The sequence below is a fragment of the Polyergus mexicanus genome, unplaced genomic scaffold (assembly GCF_030449975.1).
Source record: "Polyergus mexicanus isolate NDT 795.1 unplaced genomic scaffold, iyPolMexi1.0 SCAF_7, whole genome shotgun sequence".
Taxonomy (NCBI): domain Eukaryota; kingdom Metazoa; phylum Arthropoda; class Insecta; order Hymenoptera; family Formicidae; genus Polyergus; species Polyergus mexicanus.
The window spans coordinates 1,934,837-1,956,382 of NW_027223327.1; the positions used below are offsets into that span (position 1 = coordinate 1,934,837).

The 21,546-nt window shown below is 33.1% G+C and overlaps 7 protein-coding genes across 11 annotated transcripts in view; 3 read left to right on the forward strand and 4 right to left on the reverse strand.

Moving 5' to 3' along the window:
* The window catches only part of LOC138934453 (neurotrimin), a 315,283-nt gene extending 313,386 nt beyond the window's left edge, over positions 1–1,897 (forward strand). Inside the window, exon 8 of the transcript XR_011447131.1 lies at positions 1,875–1,897. The gene's annotated coding sequence lies outside the window, so the exon portion shown is untranslated. The remainder of the gene's footprint in view (positions 1–1,874) is intronic.
* The window catches only part of LOC138934452 (uncharacterized), a 159,732-nt gene extending 153,613 nt beyond the window's left edge, over positions 1–6,119 (reverse strand). Inside the window, exons 1-7 of one of the 2 annotated variants that reach the window (XM_070298194.1) lie at positions 5,918–6,119; positions 5,237–5,390; positions 4,556–4,709; positions 3,869–4,022; positions 3,202–3,355; positions 2,822–2,969; positions 506–660 (exon numbers count right to left, since the gene is read on the reverse strand). In XM_070298194.1, coding sequence (XP_070154295.1) covers positions 506–660; positions 2,822–2,969; positions 3,202–3,230 — 332 coding nt within the window. In that variant the 5' untranslated portion in view covers positions 3,231–3,355; positions 3,869–4,022; positions 4,556–4,709; positions 5,237–5,390; positions 5,918–6,119. Of the gene's footprint in view, positions 1–505; positions 661–2,821; positions 2,970–3,201; positions 3,400–3,868; positions 4,023–4,555; positions 4,710–5,236; positions 5,391–5,917 lie in introns of those variants that run through there. The other variant, XM_070298195.1, reaches the window with a different exon arrangement.
* An 823-nt stretch (positions 6,120–6,942) lies between these two features.
* Apc4 (anaphase-promoting complex subunit 4) lies at positions 6,943–9,955 on the forward strand. 2 transcript variants are annotated; one of them, XM_070299028.1, is made up of 7 exons: positions 6,943–7,140; positions 7,348–7,721; positions 7,804–8,004; positions 8,155–8,436; positions 8,532–8,755; positions 8,834–9,399; positions 9,503–9,955. In XM_070299028.1, exons 1-7 carry the CDS (start codon positions 7,035–7,037, stop codon positions 9,868–9,870), a joined length of 2,121 nt encoding a protein of 706 aa, XP_070155129.1. In that variant the 5' UTR covers positions 6,943–7,034; the 3' UTR covers positions 9,871–9,955. The 2 variants fall into 2 exon arrangements, with proteins under 2 accessions (XP_070155129.1, XP_070155130.1); XM_070299029.1 differs by having other exon boundaries at positions 8,532–8,727; positions 8,866–9,399.
* A 192-nt stretch (positions 9,956–10,147) lies between these two features.
* Positions 10,148–12,515, reverse strand: LOC138934620 (uncharacterized). 2 transcript variants are annotated; one of them, XM_070298571.1, is made up of 5 exons: positions 11,676–11,958; positions 11,078–11,326; positions 10,871–11,005; positions 10,660–10,765; positions 10,148–10,572 (listed from the first exon to the last, which is right to left on the reverse strand). In XM_070298571.1, exons 1-5 carry the CDS (start codon positions 11,682–11,684, stop codon positions 10,412–10,414), a joined length of 660 nt encoding a protein of 219 aa, XP_070154672.1. In that variant the 5' UTR covers positions 11,685–11,958; the 3' UTR covers positions 10,148–10,411. The 2 variants fall into 2 exon arrangements, with proteins under 2 accessions (XP_070154672.1, XP_070154673.1); XM_070298572.1 differs by lacking the exon at positions 11,676–11,958 and adding an exon at positions 12,427–12,515 and having other exon boundaries at positions 10,149–10,572.
* LOC138934906 (transmembrane protein 60) lies at positions 12,469–13,103 on the reverse strand. The gene is made up of 2 exons (XM_070299056.1): positions 12,894–13,103; positions 12,469–12,645 (listed from the first exon to the last, which is right to left on the reverse strand). The coding sequence occupies exons 1-2, from the start codon at positions 13,101–13,103 to the stop codon at positions 12,469–12,471; spliced, it is 387 nt and encodes a 128-aa protein (XP_070155157.1).
* Positions 13,104–14,229: 1,126 nt separating this feature from the next.
* Positions 14,230–17,904, forward strand: LOC138934610 (NADH-cytochrome b5 reductase 3). Of its 2 annotated transcripts, none has more exons than XM_070298555.1 (4): positions 14,230–14,469; positions 16,299–16,628; positions 16,712–16,900; positions 17,025–17,903. In XM_070298555.1, exons 1-4 carry the CDS (start codon positions 14,443–14,445, stop codon positions 17,406–17,408), a joined length of 930 nt encoding a protein of 309 aa, XP_070154656.1. In that variant the 5' UTR covers positions 14,230–14,442; the 3' UTR covers positions 17,409–17,903. The 2 variants fall into 2 exon arrangements, with proteins under 2 accessions (XP_070154656.1, XP_070154657.1); XM_070298556.1 differs by lacking the exon at positions 14,230–14,469 and adding an exon at positions 15,329–15,853 and having other exon boundaries at positions 17,025–17,904.
* A 176-nt stretch (positions 17,905–18,080) lies between these two features.
* Cct2 (chaperonin containing TCP1 subunit 2) lies at positions 18,081–21,066 on the reverse strand. Its single transcript, XM_070298554.1, has 7 exons — positions 20,903–21,066; positions 20,331–20,640; positions 19,818–20,254; positions 19,657–19,734; positions 19,349–19,573; positions 18,723–19,104; positions 18,081–18,568 (listed from the first exon to the last, which is right to left on the reverse strand). The coding sequence occupies exons 1-7, from the start codon at positions 20,903–20,905 to the stop codon at positions 18,396–18,398; spliced, it is 1,608 nt and encodes a 535-aa protein (XP_070154655.1). The 5' UTR covers positions 20,906–21,066; the 3' UTR covers positions 18,081–18,395.
* Positions 21,067–21,546: the final 480 nt, after the last annotated feature.

The following is a 21,546-nucleotide window of genomic DNA, read 5'->3' on the forward strand; positions in this document are numbered from 1 at the left end:
TCTTCTTAAAAGAAAATAATTATTAATTTCAATTAATTAATTAATTTCAATTATTTTGGCAAAGTACACAGATATCAAATATTGTATTAATACAATAAGATTACTTCAGGATTCCTTTTTTATTAAAAAAGATATATTTAAAATGACTTTATATTATTCTTTTTAAAATAAACATCTACGTTGGAATGTATTTTATGAGAGAGTTCTTTCTCTCTCTCTCTCTCTCTCTTTCTCACATCGCGGAGTTACAGATGTTGATGCCGTACTTCCGGAACGTGCAACATAGACAAAAGTAAGAAACTCTCCCGAGGCGATCTTACAGTCAAACATCTCTGTTCGCACCCGCGAATATAGCGGAGTTTAATCAGAGTAAAGTGTGCGGCGAGAAAAGTCGTCAGCTTCTGATATTTCGCCGTGATTTATCTATCTTGCGAGCGATAAAAAGCTTCGGCCTCGGAAGTCGGTATATGATGTTAATAATGTTCGTTCTCTCTTTCCTACTCACCCTCTTGCTTTCTTCATCTCTCGTCCTCGCCAAGCTTCTCCACTTTTTCCAGTCGCCCGACGCGTCTCTCTCCATATTTTCCACGTTTCCATCGGTCTCATTTCCTTCTCGACAGAGTCTCTTGTCTCAATCCAGATTGGAGTATATGTGTTATGCTGGAAAAATACGAATATACATAAATATATACTCTAAGAGCTGCTGAGAATCTGTACTTAATCGTACATAAGATCTTAAGGTACATTCTTAATATATATGCACGGTTTCGAAGGCTGTTCAGTGTTTTATGTATATTTTTACTCTATGGCACTCCTTGCCAGCGCTTTGGATAAATTTATCTCTTCCAAGTAATCTTCGGACTAATCTAAAAAGCTATTTCCCTCTGTAATACCTAAATTATTTTTAAAAATCATTTTTCTGTTATTTTACTTTTCTGTCATCTTTCTTTTCCATCAATTTTATGTAATTTAATATTTAGATATTAACATTTAAAAACCGTTAATACCGTTCATATTAGACTTAATCGAATTTATTGTCGACGATATCTTGTGATAGGAGAAACGTCAATACACTCGAGGTTTCTTTTTCGATATCATCTTGGAGGGAAAAGAATTGCGATAAAGATGAATCGACGGAATGAAAACGCATAACTGTAGATTTTTCTATCGGTTAAAGAATTAAACAGAAAAATCCATCGTCACATATAAAAGAACGTGTCGATCCCAGAGAATCATGCGATCGACACTAAGCACATTCTCATTGGTCAATTCCGAATTTCCCATTATACCCGAAATAGGATCAGGTAAAATGGCGACCGATAAATTAACGATGTATAATATCGCGCACATTATGCCGTTATAAAGATAATTGCGGTCAACAATGCGAATGCAAGTATAATGAAATTTACACACAATCCGGAGCAAACGGTATTAATGGTACAAATGATATTGTTACATTATCCGATACATGCTTAACCGAAACTCGTTCATGAAATATCAGTGACATACATACATGCACGCACGCACGCAGAACTATTCAAGGATTACGTTACGCGTTTCTAAAGACTACCATTGCGAATGGTTTAATCCTTCGAAATGTATATTAAATAGCGCATTATATTTAAAAAATTACCATGATAAACTAAACCGCTATCATATCCTCTCTCTCTCTCTCTTCCTCTTTTTCTCTTTTTGTCTCTTTCACTTATAATTAATAATCTCTGATAATTAATTTGGACTGCGATTTATGACATATTGCATCTGTAACATGCTAGCAATCCTTTTACCTTTTAATATTCTGTTATAATTATTACATCTGTTCTATTTTTTTATTATTATTTTATCGTTCCATTTTTTATTATTATTTTATTTAGAATTTAATCAGAAGACGTACACGCCCGATCTGAGAGATGCAAGAGAATCGAATTGATAATCATCGAACCTATGCGTCATATCGAAAAATTAACGTTTGCTATGAATACTCGAAAATGCGAGTAGACATCCGCACGATTGAGATTCAGATTCACATGCGTTAGATTCATACGCTCTCGACGTCACGACGATTGGCGATCGCGATAACGCCGCACGTCTCGCGCGAATGTGCGTATCCTGTCTTCCCGGGTACAAGTAGCGCGTATATGCACGCGGCCGAATCATAATGGTATATACGCCGTTGTGTGTATATGTGATACGAGGCGATATCTCCCTTTCACTCTCCACCGTCCGGAGACGGCGACACAAGACAACGCGATCGCTAACAGACCTAAACACAACGATGGTCCTTATCGTATTCCTGTCACCTATCGCCAGTCTGCACCCGTTGCAGCACATTAGAACATTGTCGTCTTCGTCGCGTAAGCCATTCCAACGCCATTCTAGTCGAAGGATAAGAAAGTTATCGAGTATTTATACATCGACATTTCGAACATTGTTTATGAATGCATCGAAAGTTCTTCGAAATGCGTTCATTTTATTTTGCGATAACTAAACTGTTATATTTTTTTGCGCATTAATCGAATAAGTTATACAAATAATACAGAAATACAGAAGCGTATTGCTTTAATATGAAAACAATGAGAAAAGACTTGAAAGTATTTTCAATTCTTAATTACAAATTCTCGTCAGAATTATAAAATATTTTATCGCGAAGCGTTAAGAAATAATAATGATAATAAATTGTAAAATATTAATCTCTCAAATCTTTTATCGTGCGTGATACTCTAGTGAATCGTTCTATTCATAAATAATTACGCATTACATTGAAAATGTATACATTAAATTAAAAATTTGAAGGGGTTTTACGATTTTAAAATGAGCTTACCTGCAAGATAGAAGCAGTCTCGGTAATATAACGAATTGTATGTTCTTTGTCTCGAAAATCGATATCTTCCTTTTTCGCGTACTTGCGACGGCGAATTTGTATGACATCTCGGCACAATTTCACGGTGATGTGTACTCTTGTTGATTTACTATAACACAAAAATAACACATTAGTCTCTCTGAAAGCTGGCATTTTAAAAGGGTACCATCAAAATAATATAATGAGAATAAATTATAAAGCGTTAATTTCAATAAATGATCTTTAATCGATTTTCTAGCGAATCATTCTATTTATACATAATACATATCAAATTGGAAAACCGGGGCGGTTTATTCTTTAATAAAGAAAAAAGCGAATCTGCAGTTTTAAAATGGGTTTACCTTTGCAAGATAGAACACTTCGATCGCATAACGAATTGTGTCTTTATTTACTCGAAAATCGACCTTCCTTCGCCTTTTTTTCTCGCGCACTTACGAAGGCGAGTTTGTACGATATCTCGACACAAGTTCTCGGTGATTTGCACTCCTTGATTTACTGTAATACGAAAATAATACGCACGATGAGAAAACGCAACACAAAGACCGCGACGATGCGTCGAAAAGTGTGACCGTTGCATTGCCGCTAAATTCAAAGTGACGCCAGCGTGATGATTTATGTATGGTGGCGCCATCTCTACTCGAAAAAAGGTTCTCATACATCAAGATATAGAAAGACGCGCCGTGAGCCATTTTTTTATAAGAAACATTATATTAAAAGATAAGATTTAAAGTTATACCTGGTACTGTGAGATAGCTGAAGAAACGTCAGTTTCTCGTAAAAATATGATATATGAAAGATTAGTCTCTCTGAACGCTGGCGTTTTAAAAAAATATGCCATCAAAATAAAATACGAGAATAAAATTATAAAGCGCTAATTTCAATAAATGATATTTAATCGACGGTCTGGCCAATTGTTCTATTTATACATAATATATATCAAATTAAAAAATTAGAGCGGTTTATTCTTTAAAGAGGAAAACGGTTCTGTAATTTTAAAACGAGCCTTACCTTTGCAAGATAGAACTTCGATCGCATAACAAATTGTATCTTCATTCGCTCGGAAATCGACCTTTCTTCGTCTTTTTTCCTCGCGCACTCACGATGGCGAATTTGTACGATATATCTCGATACAATTTCTCGATGATTTGCATTCCTCAATTTACTGTAATACAAAAATAACACGCACGATGAAATAAACGTAACATAAACTGCGACGATACGCCGAAAAGTGATCGTTGCACTGCCGCTAAATTCAAAGTGACGCTAGCGTGGCGATTTTTGTACGATGGCGCCATCTCTACTCGAAAAAAGGTTCTCACATATCAAGAAAGACGCGCCATGACTAATTCTGCTAACTCTACTATATTATGAGAATTTTCTATAAGGAACTTTACATTAAAAGATAAAAGATTTAGAATTATAGCTGGTACTGTGAGACACCTGGAAAAACATCAGCTTTCCGTAAAAATGTGATATGTGAAAGACTAGTCTCTCTGAACGCTGGCGTTTTAAAAAAATATGCCATCAAAATAAAATACGAGAATAAAATTATAAAGCGCTAATTTCAATAAATGATATTTAATCGACGGTCTGGCCAATTGTTCTATTTATACATAATATATATCAAATTAAAAAATTAGAGCGGTTTATTCTTTAAAGAGGAAAACGGTTCTGTAATTTTAAAACGAGCCTTACCTTTGCAAGATAGAACTTCGATCGCATAACAAATTGTATCTTCATTCGCTCGGAAATCGACCTTTCTTCGTCTTTCTTCCTCGCGCACTCACGATGGCGAATTTGTACGATATATCTCGATACAATTTCTCGATGATTTGCATTCCTCGATTTACTGTAATACAAAAATAACACGCACGATGAAATAAACGTAACATAAACCGCGACGATACGCCGAAAAGTGATCGTTGCAATGCCGCTAAATTCAAAGTGACGCTAGCGTGGCGATTTTTGTACGATGGCGCCATCTCTACTCGAAAAAAGGTTCTCACATATCAAGAAAGACGCGCCATGACTAATTCTGCTAACTCTACTATATTATGAGAATTTTCTATAAGGAACTTTACATTAAAAGATAAAAGATTTAAAATTATAGCTGGTGAGACAGCTGGTGAAGCATCAGCTTTCCGTAAAAATGTGATATGTGAAAGATTAGTCTCTCTAAACGCTGGCGTTTTAAAAAAATATGCTATCAAAATAAAATGTAAGAATAAATTATAAGATGCTAATTTCAATAAATAATATTTAATCGACGGTCTGGCCAATTGTTCTATTTATACATAATATATATCAAATTAAAAAATTAGAGCGGTTTATTCTTTAAAGAGGAAAACGGTTCTGTAATTTTAAAACGAGCCTTACCTTTGCAAGATAGAACTTCGATCGCATAACAAATTGTATCTTCATTCGCTCGGAAATCGACCTTTCTTCGTCTTTCTTCCTCGCGCACTCACGATGGCGAATTTGTACGATATATCTCGATACAATTTCTCGATGATTTGCATTCCTCGATTTACTGTAATACAAAAATAACACGCACGATGAAATAAACGTAACATAAACCGCGACGATACGCCGAAAAGTGATCGTTGCAATGCCGCTAAATTCAAAGTGACGCTAGCGTGGCGATTTTTGTACGATGGCGCCATCTCTACTCGAAAAAAGGTTCTCACATATCAAGAAAGACGCGCCATGACTAATTCTGCTAACTCTACTATATTATGAGAATTTTCTATAAGGAACTTTACATTAAAAGATAAAAGATTTAAAATTATAGCTGGTGAGACAGCTGGTGAAGCATCAGCTTTCCGTAAAAATGTGATATGTGAAAGATTAGTCTCTCTAAACGCTGGCGTTTTAAAAAAATATGCTATCAAAATAAAATGTAAGAATAAATTATAAGATGCTAATTTCAATAAATAATATTTAATCGACGGTCTGGCCAATTGTTCTATTTATACATAATATATATCAAATTAAAAAATTAGAGCGGTTTATTCTTTAAAGAGGAAAACGGTTCTGTAATTTTAAAACGAGCCTTACCTTTGCAAGATAGAACTTCGATCGCATAACAAATTGTATCTTCATTCGCTCGGAAATCGACCTTTCTTCGTCTTTTTTCCTCGCGCACTCACGATGGCGAATTTGTACGATATATCTCGATACAATTTCTCGATGATTTGCATTCGTCGATTTACTGTAATACAAAAATAACACGCACGATGAAATAAACGTAACATAAACCGCGACGATACGCCGAAAAGTGATCGTTGCACTGCCGCTAAATTCAAAGTGACGCTAGCGTGGCGATTTTTGTACGATGGCGCCATCTCTACTCGAAAAAAGGTTCTCACATATCAAGAAAGACGCGCCATGACTAATTCTGCTAACTCTACTATATTATGAGAATTTTCTATAAGGAACTTTACATTAAAAGATAAAAGATTTAAAATTATAGCTGGTGAGACAGCTGGTGAAGCATCAGCTTTCCGTAAAAATGTGATATGTGAAAGATTAGTCTCTCTAAACGCTGGCGTTTTAAAAAAATATGCTATCAAAATAAAATGTAAGAATAAATTATAAGATGCTAATTTCAATAAATAATATTTAATCGATGCTCTAGCCAATTATTCTATTTATACATAATACATATCAAATTGGAAAATTGGAGCAATTTATTCTTTAAAGAGGAAAACGGTTCTGCGGTTTTAAAATGGGCCTTACCTTTGCGAGATAGAATTTCTCGATCGTATAACGAATTGTATGTTCCTTGACTTGAAAATCGACGTTTGACGGCGAAATTGACGATATCTCGGCACAATTACTCGGTGATTTACACTATTTAATTTACTATAACAGAAAAATAACATGCGCGACAATAAACGCAACAACGAAAACTACAACGTGCTGAATTCAAGGAAGAGTACCGTTGCAGTGCCGCTAAATTCAAAATGACGCTACGCGGCAATTTTTGTATGGTGGCGTCATCTCTATTTGAAAAAACGTTTTTATATATCAAATTATATTGTCGATAACAGAGCGTTATCGATAATGAAAAAAATGTACATAAATAAAACCGAGACGTACAATGACTGATTAGCTGATTTGTATTACGAGAATTTTCTTTCAGAAAATTAGATTAGAAAATATATTTAAACTTATGGCTGGTACTATGAGACAGCTGGAGGAGCGTCAGCTTCCCGCTGAAGTGACGACGATGCTGTGGTCACCGAAAATGGATCTTTTGGCAATTAGTAATGTGAAAGGTCAGTCTTTGAAAGCCGGCGTTTTAAAAAATGTGCCTGTTCAACATTAGGTAAAGTTAACTTTATCTTTCTTTTCTCTGTTTCTAGTTCTCTAGAAAAAGATCAGAAAATCAAACTTTCCAATTTGCATTATCTAACATTTACAAAAAGAAAAAAATGTCTCTTAGAAGACTCAACAATCATTATCTTCAGCATAAAATATTCTAGGTGAAGTCGTCCTTCATAGGCTCACCTGGCAAAGAGTCTGGTTGTTGAGTCCTCAGGATGAATCTGATACAATTGTCCATCTGGCATGGAGGCCCGATGGCAAGCTTCTCGCAGTGTGCTATGAGATATCCAAACTACTCTGTCTTGTTGATGTTGAAACTAAAAACATTATTCACAAAACTAAATTACCAACAAATGAATCAATTGTATGTGTTAAATGGTTGTCGCTGTCAGAATATGAAAATCCATTAGTGAATGAAAAAACTAATGAACCTACAGGCGATTATCTGCCACCTCTGCCCAGTTTAATCAGAAGTTACAGCGCAGAGCCTGAACGCAAAGAATTTTTGTCTCATATTCTAGATATGCTCTTTGTATGTATCGTAAGACATAATTCTACAGGATGTTTATGATTATATATATTTGAATAATAGTTACATATACATTTTCTTGCAGATTGGCCAGAAAAATGGCACAGTCTTAATGTACATTTTCGGAATGTTTTATTGTGGCATCATAAATGTAGGCCTCGGACCGATTGTACAAATTATAGGTGGATGTGGTGATCCAATATGGATTACATGGAGAGACAATAATTGTATTAAAACAACTAGAGTATCCTGTTCCCTACTTGAGAAGAGCATAACCTTTCTCAAGGTTTGTGGAATATAATGCACTTTATAGTCACATTTATAACAAAAGTGTTAGTGCAAAGAGCACTGTTTCTCAAAGGATTATACACAATAATTTGAAATGAGATAAAGAAGAGACATAGAATTATCAGAATATTATATATTTTATTCTCAGGTTGCACAAATTCAAGCTAATGTTGAATGTTTGAAAGACTATCTCTCGCGTACTTTAATGGCCACTTGTGAAGCTTGGGAAACAATACTTTTGGAAATGGATGAAAAACTCACACGATATGCGGAATCAAATCCACCTGGTAGTATGGCTGCAGACTTCTTAGAACTGTTAATGATTGGAATACCTACAAAAAATTTAGAACATTTTCTACTTCGAGATCTTACGGAGAAAGGGTTGAAAAAATTTGGGCACAGTATTGAGATGTGTTACAGTAATATACAGGTATTTGTAGAAAATAGAATGTCATCTCTTTTAATTTAAATGCTGTGTATCCCATTTCACTTTTGAATGTTAAAATGACAATTATACTTTTGCAGAAATTAGTATCAAAAAATTTAACTAGCGTTGGTATGGCCTTAGTTTATCAGTTAGCCGAATTAAGAGGCATGGTAAGAGTAGGTGGCACGTACGAAGCGCTAGGGTTGCGCGACGAAACGCTCGTGACTAATGCCATTAATGAATCTGAGGCTTTCCTGGCAAAGTCGTATGAAATCGAGCAAGTTATAGATCAGAGTATGCGCAATTACAAAGCATTTTTCCGGTATGATGTACGAACTGCAAATCGAGTGATTAATTTAGTATTGTTTATATTTAATTATTTTAATGATTTCATTTATAGATGGTTGTATGTAGCTATTCTCCAATTAACAGATGAAAAAGCACCATCGGAAGTGAGCCGCGTAAGTCAGCAGGAATTAACATTCATCGCCGAATTTCTGAATGGTTTTGACAAAACCGTACCGAGAACAAACGGCAGGATAAATCTAGAAAAATTAGGCCAATATCTGCGTCGCGAAAATCTGCAAACACCCTTGACCTCGGAAGGAAGTGAATGGGCCGCTTTGCTCGAGATAAATGACTGCTTAAGCAATTATGCGCATATAGTGAAGCAGGATTTTAATTTATCTTTATTACAGTCTCATACAAAATTAGTCACTGCTGTGGAAAATGTTTTCACAGAAGCTTATCAGGGTTTAGTCGAGCATTTTACAATGGTTTCAATTTCTCTATCATCTTTTACATCTCTCATATCCTCGCAGATTGTAACGAGCAATGGAAATCTCTTATTAGTTATGAGTGATGCTGACAGCAAAATTTTGAAACTTTTTAATATCGAATATTCATCTACAGAACCTGCATCTCTTGGTTCAAAAATGGTTACGATAGATGTGAATCATAAGCAAGGTTGGTGGCATTGTATTGTACATAATACATAGTTATACTGAAAATGTCTTATTCATTACAGGACATAAAAATAAATAATTTTTCTGTGTGTATGTATGTCTAGGAGAAAGCATGGATACTGTGATAGTAGATTTGCAATTTTACTCACAAGATTATCTTAGTTTACTTATATTAAACAAACAGACTTATGCATCATTTCTTGTGCAAGTGCCATTGCAAAACATACCTACCCTGTATCAAGATAATATGGTAACTTTGGTTGATATCATTGGTGCAACATGGCCAAAACCGTTTCAAGGAATATCCGCGAGACGACTAGCAGTTAGCGGTCCTCGAAAAGTAGCTGCAATTTTAGCAGAAAATAATAGAAAGATCCGTTTACTCGAGACTGAAGCAGAACCCGATGAGGAGGAAGATGAGGAAGAAGAAGTTTTAGAAAATATGATGGATACACATATCCCCACAGAATAATAATACAAAAACGATCTAAAATCGCCAGAAAAAATTTTTTCATACATCATTGTGATACTTATACTGCACATAAGATATATATAAAATATACATACTATATTTGAAATTATTATTCTGTTCATTATTATATGTCCCTTCACTTTTATTCGTAAAATATTGATTATTTTGATTTAAAATATATTCGAATTTCACTATCTACATAATATAATGCAAACATTCGTGGCGCAAATTTAATAAGGAAAGAAATTAAACAAAATAATATACAGATGGTTCTCTTATAATTTTTGGTTATTTACTCCCAATCTTGACTTTACAAGCTCATTGTGAATATAGTATAGAATTATATTAGACATATCAGACATATCATACATTTCTACAATATATACATATTGTGAAAATAAATGTGAACTAATATTATTTATACATTAATAGTATTGAGAAATCTGCTGTAAAACGATATATATACAAGACTAAAGAAAAGAGACACTCAAGTGCTCTGAAAGAAATTTTCCAATATAATTCCCCTGTTTTACAATTACATCTATAGCATTGCTTGTTCTTTCTGCATTTGTTTAAATACTTTAGGAAAGTCAATGTCAACATCGGCATTATCGACTCCAACATTCCCGGCATCTGATGAAACACCGGGTGTATTATTCGGTATATATCGTGCTGGAGAATTATCTCTCGATTCTTCGAGATCTGTGAAAATAATTTAAAGATAATTGTATATTGCATAGGAAAATGTATTCCCTTCCAGTATATCAATATTCACAAAAAAAAATTTACCAAAGAATTTTTCACTTCTCTTTTTCTTAACGGTAATAATTAAAAGCATGACAGCTATTGCAACCACCAATACCATAACAGCGGTCATTCCTCGTAAAAGATTTGTCTAGACAAAATAAATGAAATTTAAATATAATTCAGTATTTATATAAATTTTATTAAATTAAATATAATTCAGTTCTACTTTTATATGTTTCATATTTTAAAGTACCTCAAAGTCATTTTCCCAAAGTTGCTGCCAATTGTTTTTTACTATTAATTCAACAGAATGAATCTTAAATTCAGACTCATCAACTAAGCCTTTTGAAATACATTTATAAAACCCAGATTCTGCTGTTGACACACCCTATAAATATTATAAATATATTAGAAAAGAATGAAAATATAGAATATATTGATAAAACATTTGAAAACTTACTCTTATCAGGAGTGTGCCAGTCAACACTTCATAATTATATTTTTTTTCATTTAAAAAATTTCCTGGACCAATGACATCGTTATTTCCAAATTGCCAGAGCATAAAACGATGATGTTCATCAATGCTTAAGCATGGAAGCTCAGCCAAATGTCCAGCTGTCACTTCTTTCACTGTTATCACATCACTTGCAGTTTCAGATTTTCGTAATATGAATGATGAATAAAAAAGTATAAAAAACCACATTGTCACCTAGAAATCAATGTTAGAGAAAAATTTATATAGATATAAATTTCTATAAAAAGAAAGTCGTTTATTTTATCTGTTGTACACAAAATAATAATTAAGAATATATCTCTCCCTAATGGCTATTTAATGCATACTTTTCTTTATTTCAAGATTTAATAATAGAGAGAAAGAGAATATATATTTTTTCTTATATTAAATTATATATGTGCAAAGAAAAATGTACACAAGCAAAGATACGAAACTTATAGAAATATATCCAATTGCTGTATCTTGTCACAACCAATATTAGCAGATTGTCAGATGTTACTATTCTGTCTCTTTCTCATTTATTCCATAATTACATTCTAATTACATTGAACATTTTTTCTCCTACAGCTGCTAATACCGTGAAACCAGTTTATTCTTCACAGATGTTTGTCACAATGATCATTCAATACACAATGCACAGGGCAAAAGGCTGTCTTTTCTTAACGAACTTAACGATGTTGCATAATCATAAAAGCAATTCTTGTGCGTAGTTGTTCACTGTCTTTTAATTTCTTCTATACAAACAAACTAGCTATAGCATTAGCATAAACTTGTAATTTTAAACTAAAAAATGCTCTTTTAGTTACTGGAGAGAGAGAATTGGTAGGACAAACACTGCCATAGACTTGCTTATTTTTAACTCTGTCCTATTTGGCCTTGTGCAATACCAAGTATTTATAGTAGACTAGACTTATATCTTGTGACTTATATCTTATGTTCTCAGATCATGTTATAAAGAATAATTTATTGATTTTCTTTACAGGAAAAAATTTATAATACAAAATATTTAATTTAATAGATATAGAATATATTTGTATATTTTTATGTAATCAATAGAAATTAATATGTATATATATATATGTATATATATATATATGTGTGTGACAACACACAATACTTTATTATTCACTGGATAATAAGTCATTGGACAATGATCCAGTAAGAATGTTGGAATAAAAAGTAACGATAAGTCATTTATAAACCAACAAGCATATATGGAATTGTATATTTGATTTTATACAGCAAGTAATGATAATATCAATAAAATAATATTTTATTAATATAACTATACGTACAAGCTCTTAAATAACTTGAAGCAAGCTGAGATTTATCCATAATCAATATCTAGATTGATGTATCAAATGGATAAAGACATCAATTGCTAATGCTGGAAGGAGCAACCAAAAAGGTGCCAATACCACTTTAGCTGGTAGTAACCAGTGAGGTGCCTCTAATTTCAAACAAATCAGGATCTGAGCACATAGCTTCAGGAGAACAGCTGTCATATACCATGCCTGAAACAATAACATTACTTATGTTACTGAAACATGATTATTTTTCTTTTTTAAAGATAAAACTATAAATTTATTAAATTTCTTTTTTTTTTGGTAATGTTATTGTATTCTATATTTCTGTAAAGTAATTCAATGTTTTTATAAACTATATATGTAAAAACAAATGATATAAAGAGTGTGTGTTTTGACTATGCAAAAGAAAGCTTACATCTTATTAAACTGCGACTTGGAAATTGATAAATACTTACCTCTTTATGCAAACTACTGATACGTCCGTTCTTGCAGTGTGAGATCATGTTGAAAACGATGTAAATAAGAAGAATGTTGTCATAGAGCCACATTGGAATGAAAACTATGAACCAGTTCCATTGTATTCTCTGGTCGAGCCTCAGAACGAGCAGAACCAAGAATATGAGCAAATTGAACCACGTGAACAAGGCGCGATGCAAAACCGCCATGGAAGACAATTAATAATATACAACTCCGAAAAGATTATGCATTTGTGCATAATTGATATTTGACAGTCTTAACCTTTTATAGCCAACAGCATAATCAAAACTTATCTATATATATATAATAAACTACGCTATTTCCAATCACTCTACTTTATCGATATTGTTTTAGATTGGTCTTTATGATATTTTAGAATACCGTAAGATGGCACTGCGAGTCCGATAATTGTGCGAAACCTAAAATCGTATATATTCAAATGTCTAGAAAAAAAAAGAGAAAATTAACGTCATTAAAATATTATATCTATATATATTCTTTCTTGATTTATACTTTTTATATTTAGAATAAAAAAAGATATATATTGACACTTTGGAGAGAAAGGGAAGGGATAAAGTAACATGAAAATGAAAAATAAATTAGGAAAATAAATGAGAATAAAATTATTATATATCGTAGAATTCAATAGCACTTTAATCTTTCGTTAACAGTGATGTTATATTTAGTTCCATTTTTTACAAGATATGTGCATATAATATTATAGCAATTAATAATAAATCTGAAGTAAGATATTTGGCGCTGAAAAAATAGAACGTAAAAATTTTGTGATACTGCGCAGTTTTTCGTTATTCACCGATTATTTCAGCGATGACCTATTATGTATTTCGCGTGCTATTGCGATAAAGATTTGTGACATAAACACTCGGTACATTAGTAATTATAAATATTGAAGATATTATTAAGGAAAAAAATAGCAGCGAAGGCGCCAATTATCGATGGCCAATGAAATCTCGCGTACGAAGGACGTCATCGTGAAATTATCATACGACAGTCGCGTATCTTGCAAATATCATACACAGTGCCCTTAGAAAAAAAATAAAAAGGATAACGAAGAAAAAAAGACACCAATATAAGAACAAAATAAAGGAAGAATAAAAGAAAGGAGAGAATAAAGATAACAGAATTTATTTTTCGCATTAATATATTGTTCCTACAATTTTTCTTGCAGTTTTAACATATTATCATGTTTTTTAATACAGTTAATTTGACATTTTTTCCAAGAGAGAAGGCGGGTAAATTTAACATGTTTACGCTACTGTCACGTACAATCAATCTATACATCTGTGATCCGTCATTCCTCTTCCGACTTATCTGAGGATGAGTTATATGTTGATCTTTTGCTTCTCGTTTCGTTCAATTTTCATTTATAAATCTATAAAAGCAGTCTACTAATTAGTTGAAACAATATAATTAAAACGTATCAAGCAGCTGATCTATATTTGGATGAGGTTTATAAAAGTTGTGCGCATATTTTCTCATGTGTGAAGAAAAATTGGAGTTGAGAATATGAACATGACAATAATAGATTCTGAAGTATGTATATATTTTTTTATATCCGATAGAGAGATAAAATCTTTCAAATGTATTTCAATGAGTTTCACTTTTAATAGATTTTCATATAGAGACATGACAAAGTATATTAAATAAATTAATAATTGCGTATTAATATATATATATATATACAGAGTATATTTGAATGATGATACTTTTGATGAACAGAATACACATTATTCGTTTTCTTTTTTGATCTTAAAATTTCGATACCGAATCTCCTTTTTATTATTTTTGATAAATTTTTCTTGCATCAAGATTTTATCAATAAATAAATCTACATATGAAATTTTATAACTATAAAGAATAAAAAAATATCGCGATAGATTTTTGCATCTCTTAAAAATTTAATTCACATATTCTAATAATCGCTCATTATTAAAATTTTCAGATAGTTATTAAAAATTAAGCAACAATTGTTTTAAAACGAAATCGATGTTGAATATTTCTACATATATATATATATATTTCGTAAGATATATCAGTATTAAATCTTAATGTAATATGAAGGCTATTTAAAAAGATACATATATATATGCATCGAACATGACATTTAATAAAATTAATTATATATGTTGCCGCGGAGTGTAGAAATGAAAAGTCTTGCTTCAATCCGTAAATAAGATACAAAAAAAGTTGAATACGTGTCTGATAGATATGCTAATCGAGATCGCTCATATATGTATCTTTGCCAATACCAAACCAAGAGTCGTACTTTCTATATGACAATTATGTTAATTAAAATAATACGCAACTCTGTTATTTTCATACTATCGAGTTTGTTACTTATTCATATGAAAAATTATGTGTCAAGGCAAAATAAGCATACAATCGGATTGTGAAGGTAGAAAGAAATAAAATGAAGCACAAGAAGCGCAACTGATATGTATAAACGGTAGCAAGGCCAAATTCCTACGCGTTCCTTCGCTGATCGCGCAAAAGTGCGAAAGATATGCGATATACGACCTGCCGGCCTGATCCGGCGACAGACCGGTCGATGAGAAAAAGACACGTTCTTTAACGCAATACATAATGTTTGTGATGCGACTATAAATACACCCGCCTAATGGTCCTATTCCGAAAACGCGAGAAGCCGAGTCTATTTTAACGGATTGGAGTGGGTCCGCGTGTCCCGTTGACCCTATGGCCGCCTAAATCAGTCTTAGACGGCGAGAGTAGCATCGAGCATTGGCTACTTATTCGCGAATAGCTCCAGGTTCTTCGATCTCGCGAGATCGTATCACCGCTGGAATTTTGCAATTCACGGCATCGTCCGCGTTTTCTTTAACCTCTCTTTCTCTCGCGCGCGCGTTTCGGGTCCACGTGGGTCGCCGGGTCGACCGCGATGCAAAACGTACGAACATTGGTAAGTGGCCAATTTTGATCGAAACCGAAGAATTGCTTGCGATCTCGCGAACATCCCAAAGACATCGAACGATATCTTTCGAATAATGTTGTACTTTGGTCTTTGGCGTGATATCCTTTTGATATTCTTTTTATGATAATAATTTGCTAGAAAAATTCGGATTTAGAGCGATATATTTGATGTATAAAAAGAGACGGTTTATATATCTCGATTTGTAAATATTATTCTGTGAGAATTCGATAATTTGTATTAATATCAATTTGTAAATATTCGCGTTCGTTCATATCCCTGAAACTATTAATCTAAAAATTTTCGACAGAGTTTGTGTGTATCTAAAATTTATGGAAATGTTTAAAATAGACATTTATATTGTAAAAATTAAATTTTACAAATTAAAATTGCAAAAACGTCATATGTGTATTCTAATAAAATTTTATATTTCCAGGTGCTCCCTGTCTTGGCTGCGGTGGGAACAATAGTTGTTATAGGAGTCGCATTTAAAATATACAAATCTTGGAATGAGAAAAGGAAAAAATCTCCAATACTGCTAGTTGATCCACTAGTCAAGTATAGTTTACCTTTAATTCAAAAAGACATAATAAGTCATGATACAAGACGATTTAGATTTGGATTACCAACATCGAATCATATTCTGGGTCTACCTATTGGTCAACATATACATTTAACTGCAAGAATCGGAGAAGAGGTTGTGATACGGTCGTATACACCTGTTTCAAGTGATGATGATCATGGTTATGTGGATCTCGTCATCAAGGTAAATGAATGAATTTATTAAATTAATTATAGTATAAGAAAATAATAATAAGATGTATTTTTTTAATCATACATGTTTTTCAGGTGTATTTCAAGAATGTGCATCCAAAATTCCCAGAGGGGGGAAAATTGTCTCAACATTTGGAGAACATGGAAATAGGAGACACCATTGACTTTAGAGGTCCATCTGGTAGATTGGTTTACAAAGGAAATGGAAAGATCTCTATAAAAATTCTTAGGAAAGAACCACCTATGGAATATAATGTTAAAAAGGCAAATACATATATTAAATACAGTTACTGCTATATAAACTTGTGTTTTTGTTATTATTATTAAGAGTAACTATATATTTCTTAAAGGAATGTAAAAAAATCTATACATATTTCTCTTTATATAGATTGTCATGCTCGCTGGTGGTACAGGCATTACACCGATGTTACAGTTAATCCGTGCGATAATAAAAGATCCCACAGATGAAACTCAAACTTCTTTGCTGTTTGCCAATCAGACTGAGAAAGATATCTTGCTACGAGACGAACTAGACGATATTGCCAAAAAACACCCAAATAAATTGAAACTTTGGTATACACTAGATACAAGTAGCGAGGGATGGTCTTACAGCACAGGATATATCAATACTGAGATGATAGAGAAACATGTATTCCCACCATCATTAGATACTATTGTACTGATGTGTGGTCCACCTCCGATGATTAATTCTGCTTGCATTCCTAATCTCGATAAACTTGGTTATGATACTAAATTACGATTCGCATATTAATTGATTTGTCACGCAGAGCTTTGTAGAAAGTTTGCATGTGGCAAATATTTGCTTTGCTTTTAGTACTTCAATAAAGTCAGCGGTAAGTTTCTGATGTTTGACTAAATGTATATAGACCGCTTTACATTAATTATAATGCATATTGAATGATTCAATGTCAATCAAAAATTTATCTGGCCACTTTCTATTAAAATTTATCTGTAAAGACTTAAACAGTATTGTGTAATTAGTGTATAAATGTTATAAATTACCAACAAACTACAACTATATTATGAATCCATATAAAGTTATACAAAAAAAGAAATCCAAAAAGTTTTTATTTTTCATTCATAAGACTATGATTAGCAAACAGAATCCATAGGATTTTAAAATAAACAGCAAAAAATCAAATTTACACGGAAAAAATGTTTTCTGTATGATTAAAATATAATTTATTCAAAAAATCCTCATATTTTATATATGATTATAAAAGTGTATAAAAATAGGTGTGACTAAAGTATATTATTAGTGTAGAATATTCAATACAAAATATTATATAAATATTTCTAATATTGTAATATTATAATAACATAATATTATAATATTGTATTAATATTTATAATAGTATAAAAATATTTTCCAAAATAAAGAATTTATTAATGTTGAACCTATTGTATTGTTATAAAAAATTCTGAACACGGAGACGTTCTGCTTATTATTAATATCTCGTTTGAAAAATTGGGAGAAATAGAATACTATTATTATAAAAATATAACAACATTCAAAGCAATGTGGATGGTATATTCTGCTTACTGTGATAATTAGTACATTAATAGTATCAAATCTCACATAGTATCATGGACAAGAGAATGTGCAATGAAACAATATTTCAATAATGATAACTTATTAATTAAACATGTTAATTTTAAAGGTTACGTGAAAAAATAATAGCATGTGACAGTATCACAAAATCGAAGCAGAGGTAAAAGATCTTTATTTAAATAAAGATTAACAACGTCCTCTATCTTGAGTGCGTTTCCTCGGAGCCGCGCGCAAAATATCATCCACACGCAATATCATTTCCGCTGCTTCGGCTGCGCTTACAAGAACTTGTCTTTTTACTACCCAAGATTCGGTGATTCCTAGACGCTTCATGCAACCAATTTTACCCAATTCCATGTCTGCAAGATCATAAGATGAATTTAGTTTAGTACATCCTGTCATGAAAGCTATCCATACATACACACATGCAATAATATATTATATGTATATTATAAAAATATCTATAACTGACAAACAGTAATTGGAACCGGTTGGAAACAGTTAAAAACTTACCTAATCCCATAGTGCTACCGCCGGAATTATGCGTAGCTCTCAGTTCGCTAATCAATTGCGCAGAGTCATAGCCAGCATTGTCAGCAATAACGGTCGGCAATTGCGTCAACGCTCGTGCAAACGCTTCCATCGCGACCGCCTCTTTACCCGGCGTGGAAGCGGCCGCTCGCATAACGGCACAAGCCATGATCATCTCGCTGCATCCGCCGCCATAGACTATCCTCGACTCGCGCACTGTGGCGGCCAAGACGCAGAGTGCATCGTGTAACGATCTCTCAGCCTCATCGATGATCTGCTGAGTCGCGCCGCGGATAACAACGGTGCACGCTTCACCTAATGGAACTCCGGAGAATCTCAGGAGTGTATCTTCCCCTATCATGACCTATGTATCATAAACTATATGTAATATATCGATTAAATATATAATATATATAATTTATATGTGTTTCCATCGTGTTACTGTTATCTGTTAATTATATAATAATGTATATTAATGTAAATGTATAATATATCAAAAAATTAAATTATAATGTAATTTATAATTGTCGACAGAGTGCTGTATCGCGGATGTCTGAAACATATCCCATATCGAATTGCAAGAAAAAAAAAATTAGTGATCAGCTTACCTGCTCAATAAGATCGCATTTTCCAAGCTTGACTAAATCTGGATTGTCAAAGGTGCTGACTATTTCACCACCGGTAACGAGTGCTAATCTTTCGATACCGTCGAAATCTGCATGCTCGATGGCCATAATTCCGGCATCGGCGAACAATTGTTCTGGATAATTGTAAATCAACTGTCTATTGATGAAAACGTTGCATCCATGCTTCAAGATTTTGTCAACCTTATCCTAAAATGGAATGTAGAAATTTATTGCACGCATTGATTACAAGTTTAGGCATATGTATGAAAAAAAAATTGGATAAATTTTACCTTCATTTTTTCTTTTTCCGCAGCTTCCAACTCTGCAATCTTTGCCATTGAATCCACACGAACTCTAGAACCAAATACCTTTAAACAAAAATGTATGCAGCATTAGTCATTTAGATAATTGAGGAAAATATTATATGTATATATATAATAAAAATATAAACCTTGATTTTGTCTGTATCCATAGATGTATTAGCGATAAGTATGCGTGCGTCGCTAACTTTTTGTGGTTGATGAACACCAGGTTTCTTATCCAACAGGAATCCTTCGTCCAAGAACGAATCAGCAAGCGTCGCCCCACGTTTCTTTATAACTTGAATAGCGGACAAGTTACCGGAACCTTTAAGACGTAACACCGCGTCAACCGCGAGCTTGCTGAAATGTTCCTTATGTTGTGATAAGATCTTGGAGCTTAACGTTGTACGTGCGATGTTCAGTAAATCTTCGCGAAAACGTTCAGGATCCGCCGAGTTATTTGCTGATGCATTAATCAGAGCTTCTGTTGCTACATTAGTAGCGTTTCTCCAACCGCTAATAATAGTCTGCGGATGAATCTTTTGGTTTTCAATTAATTTCTCCGCTTCTCGCAAGAGTTCAGCAGCTGCAAGAAGACACAAAAGAAAATCAAGCAATGTTTAAAATTAATGTTAAATTCAAATAAATAATATTATATGTACCAAGAACAGTGACCGAAGTAGTGCCATCTCCTACTTCATCGTCTTGGACACGAGACATGTCTACTAAAATTTTGGCAGCAGGATTATCAACACCGACGCTCTTAAGGATGGTAGCACCATCATTAGTAACTTGCACTTGCCCTGCAGACCTTCCGTGAGATACAAGTATCTTGTCCATACCCTTAGGACCTAGGGTGGATTTCACTAGATCTCCAATGGCTATAGCTCCAATGAATGAGCTCAATCTAGCAATCTCTGCCTTTTCTTCTCCGGCTTCATTTTTGAGGATCCTCACAGGATTCAAGGAGACCTTGGAACAAACAGTTTGGTAAATAATTTATTTATCGGCAATTGTTTTTAAAAAAAGTTTAAAATCTCAATTCCTGAATATCATATCATACAACATTGTAATGTAGTTGAAATTATCGCGTATAAGTCTTTCTGTTATTTCGACGAAATACATGCGCCATTTGTCATGCTTTCAGCAGACCGGGTTCTTCACCGATCGAAGCATTTGCTAAAGTTTACTCCAATTTTCAGAGAAAGATTACGAGACCGCGTGCTTTACTTACCATTGTAAATCAATATTGGTATTTTTTTGCAAATCACGCAAATTCGTATGATAACGAAAAGGATCGTCGTACGTTCTTCAAATGAACAGACACCACGGCAAATGTTCGTGAATGTTCGTAATCATTCACGATTCAGACAGCTACCGCCATGTCCGCCATGCGACTTAACTTTCGACCCATATCCATAGAACATAGATTCGTTCTCTTGCCTGTCGATGATTCGCTGTAACGTGGACATCGAGATGTAAGAACAAATTATAAAACAGGATTAAGATGGCGAATGCAGAAATAGACCAATCGGAAAGGATCTTGAAAGATCATGTATATCTATCGTATAAATGCGAGATTTGCTTTTTAGCGCGTCACAATATCATTCTGAATTTAATTCCTTTTATGGCCTGGATCTGGATATGAACGCAGATGAATCGATGAATTGAAATGAGATGCATCAAAAAAAAAGATAGCTCTAAAGTGTAGGTAAGAAAGCAAATAAGAAAGAGAAACATGATCAACAATAAAATTTTTTATAATTGATCAAAAAATATTACTTATAAAAGATCAGAAAAAAGGAAGAAAAATTTTATGGACTTTATTTTCCTTTTGCCGTGTGTAAATTTTAGCAACAATAATGAAATTATAAATCA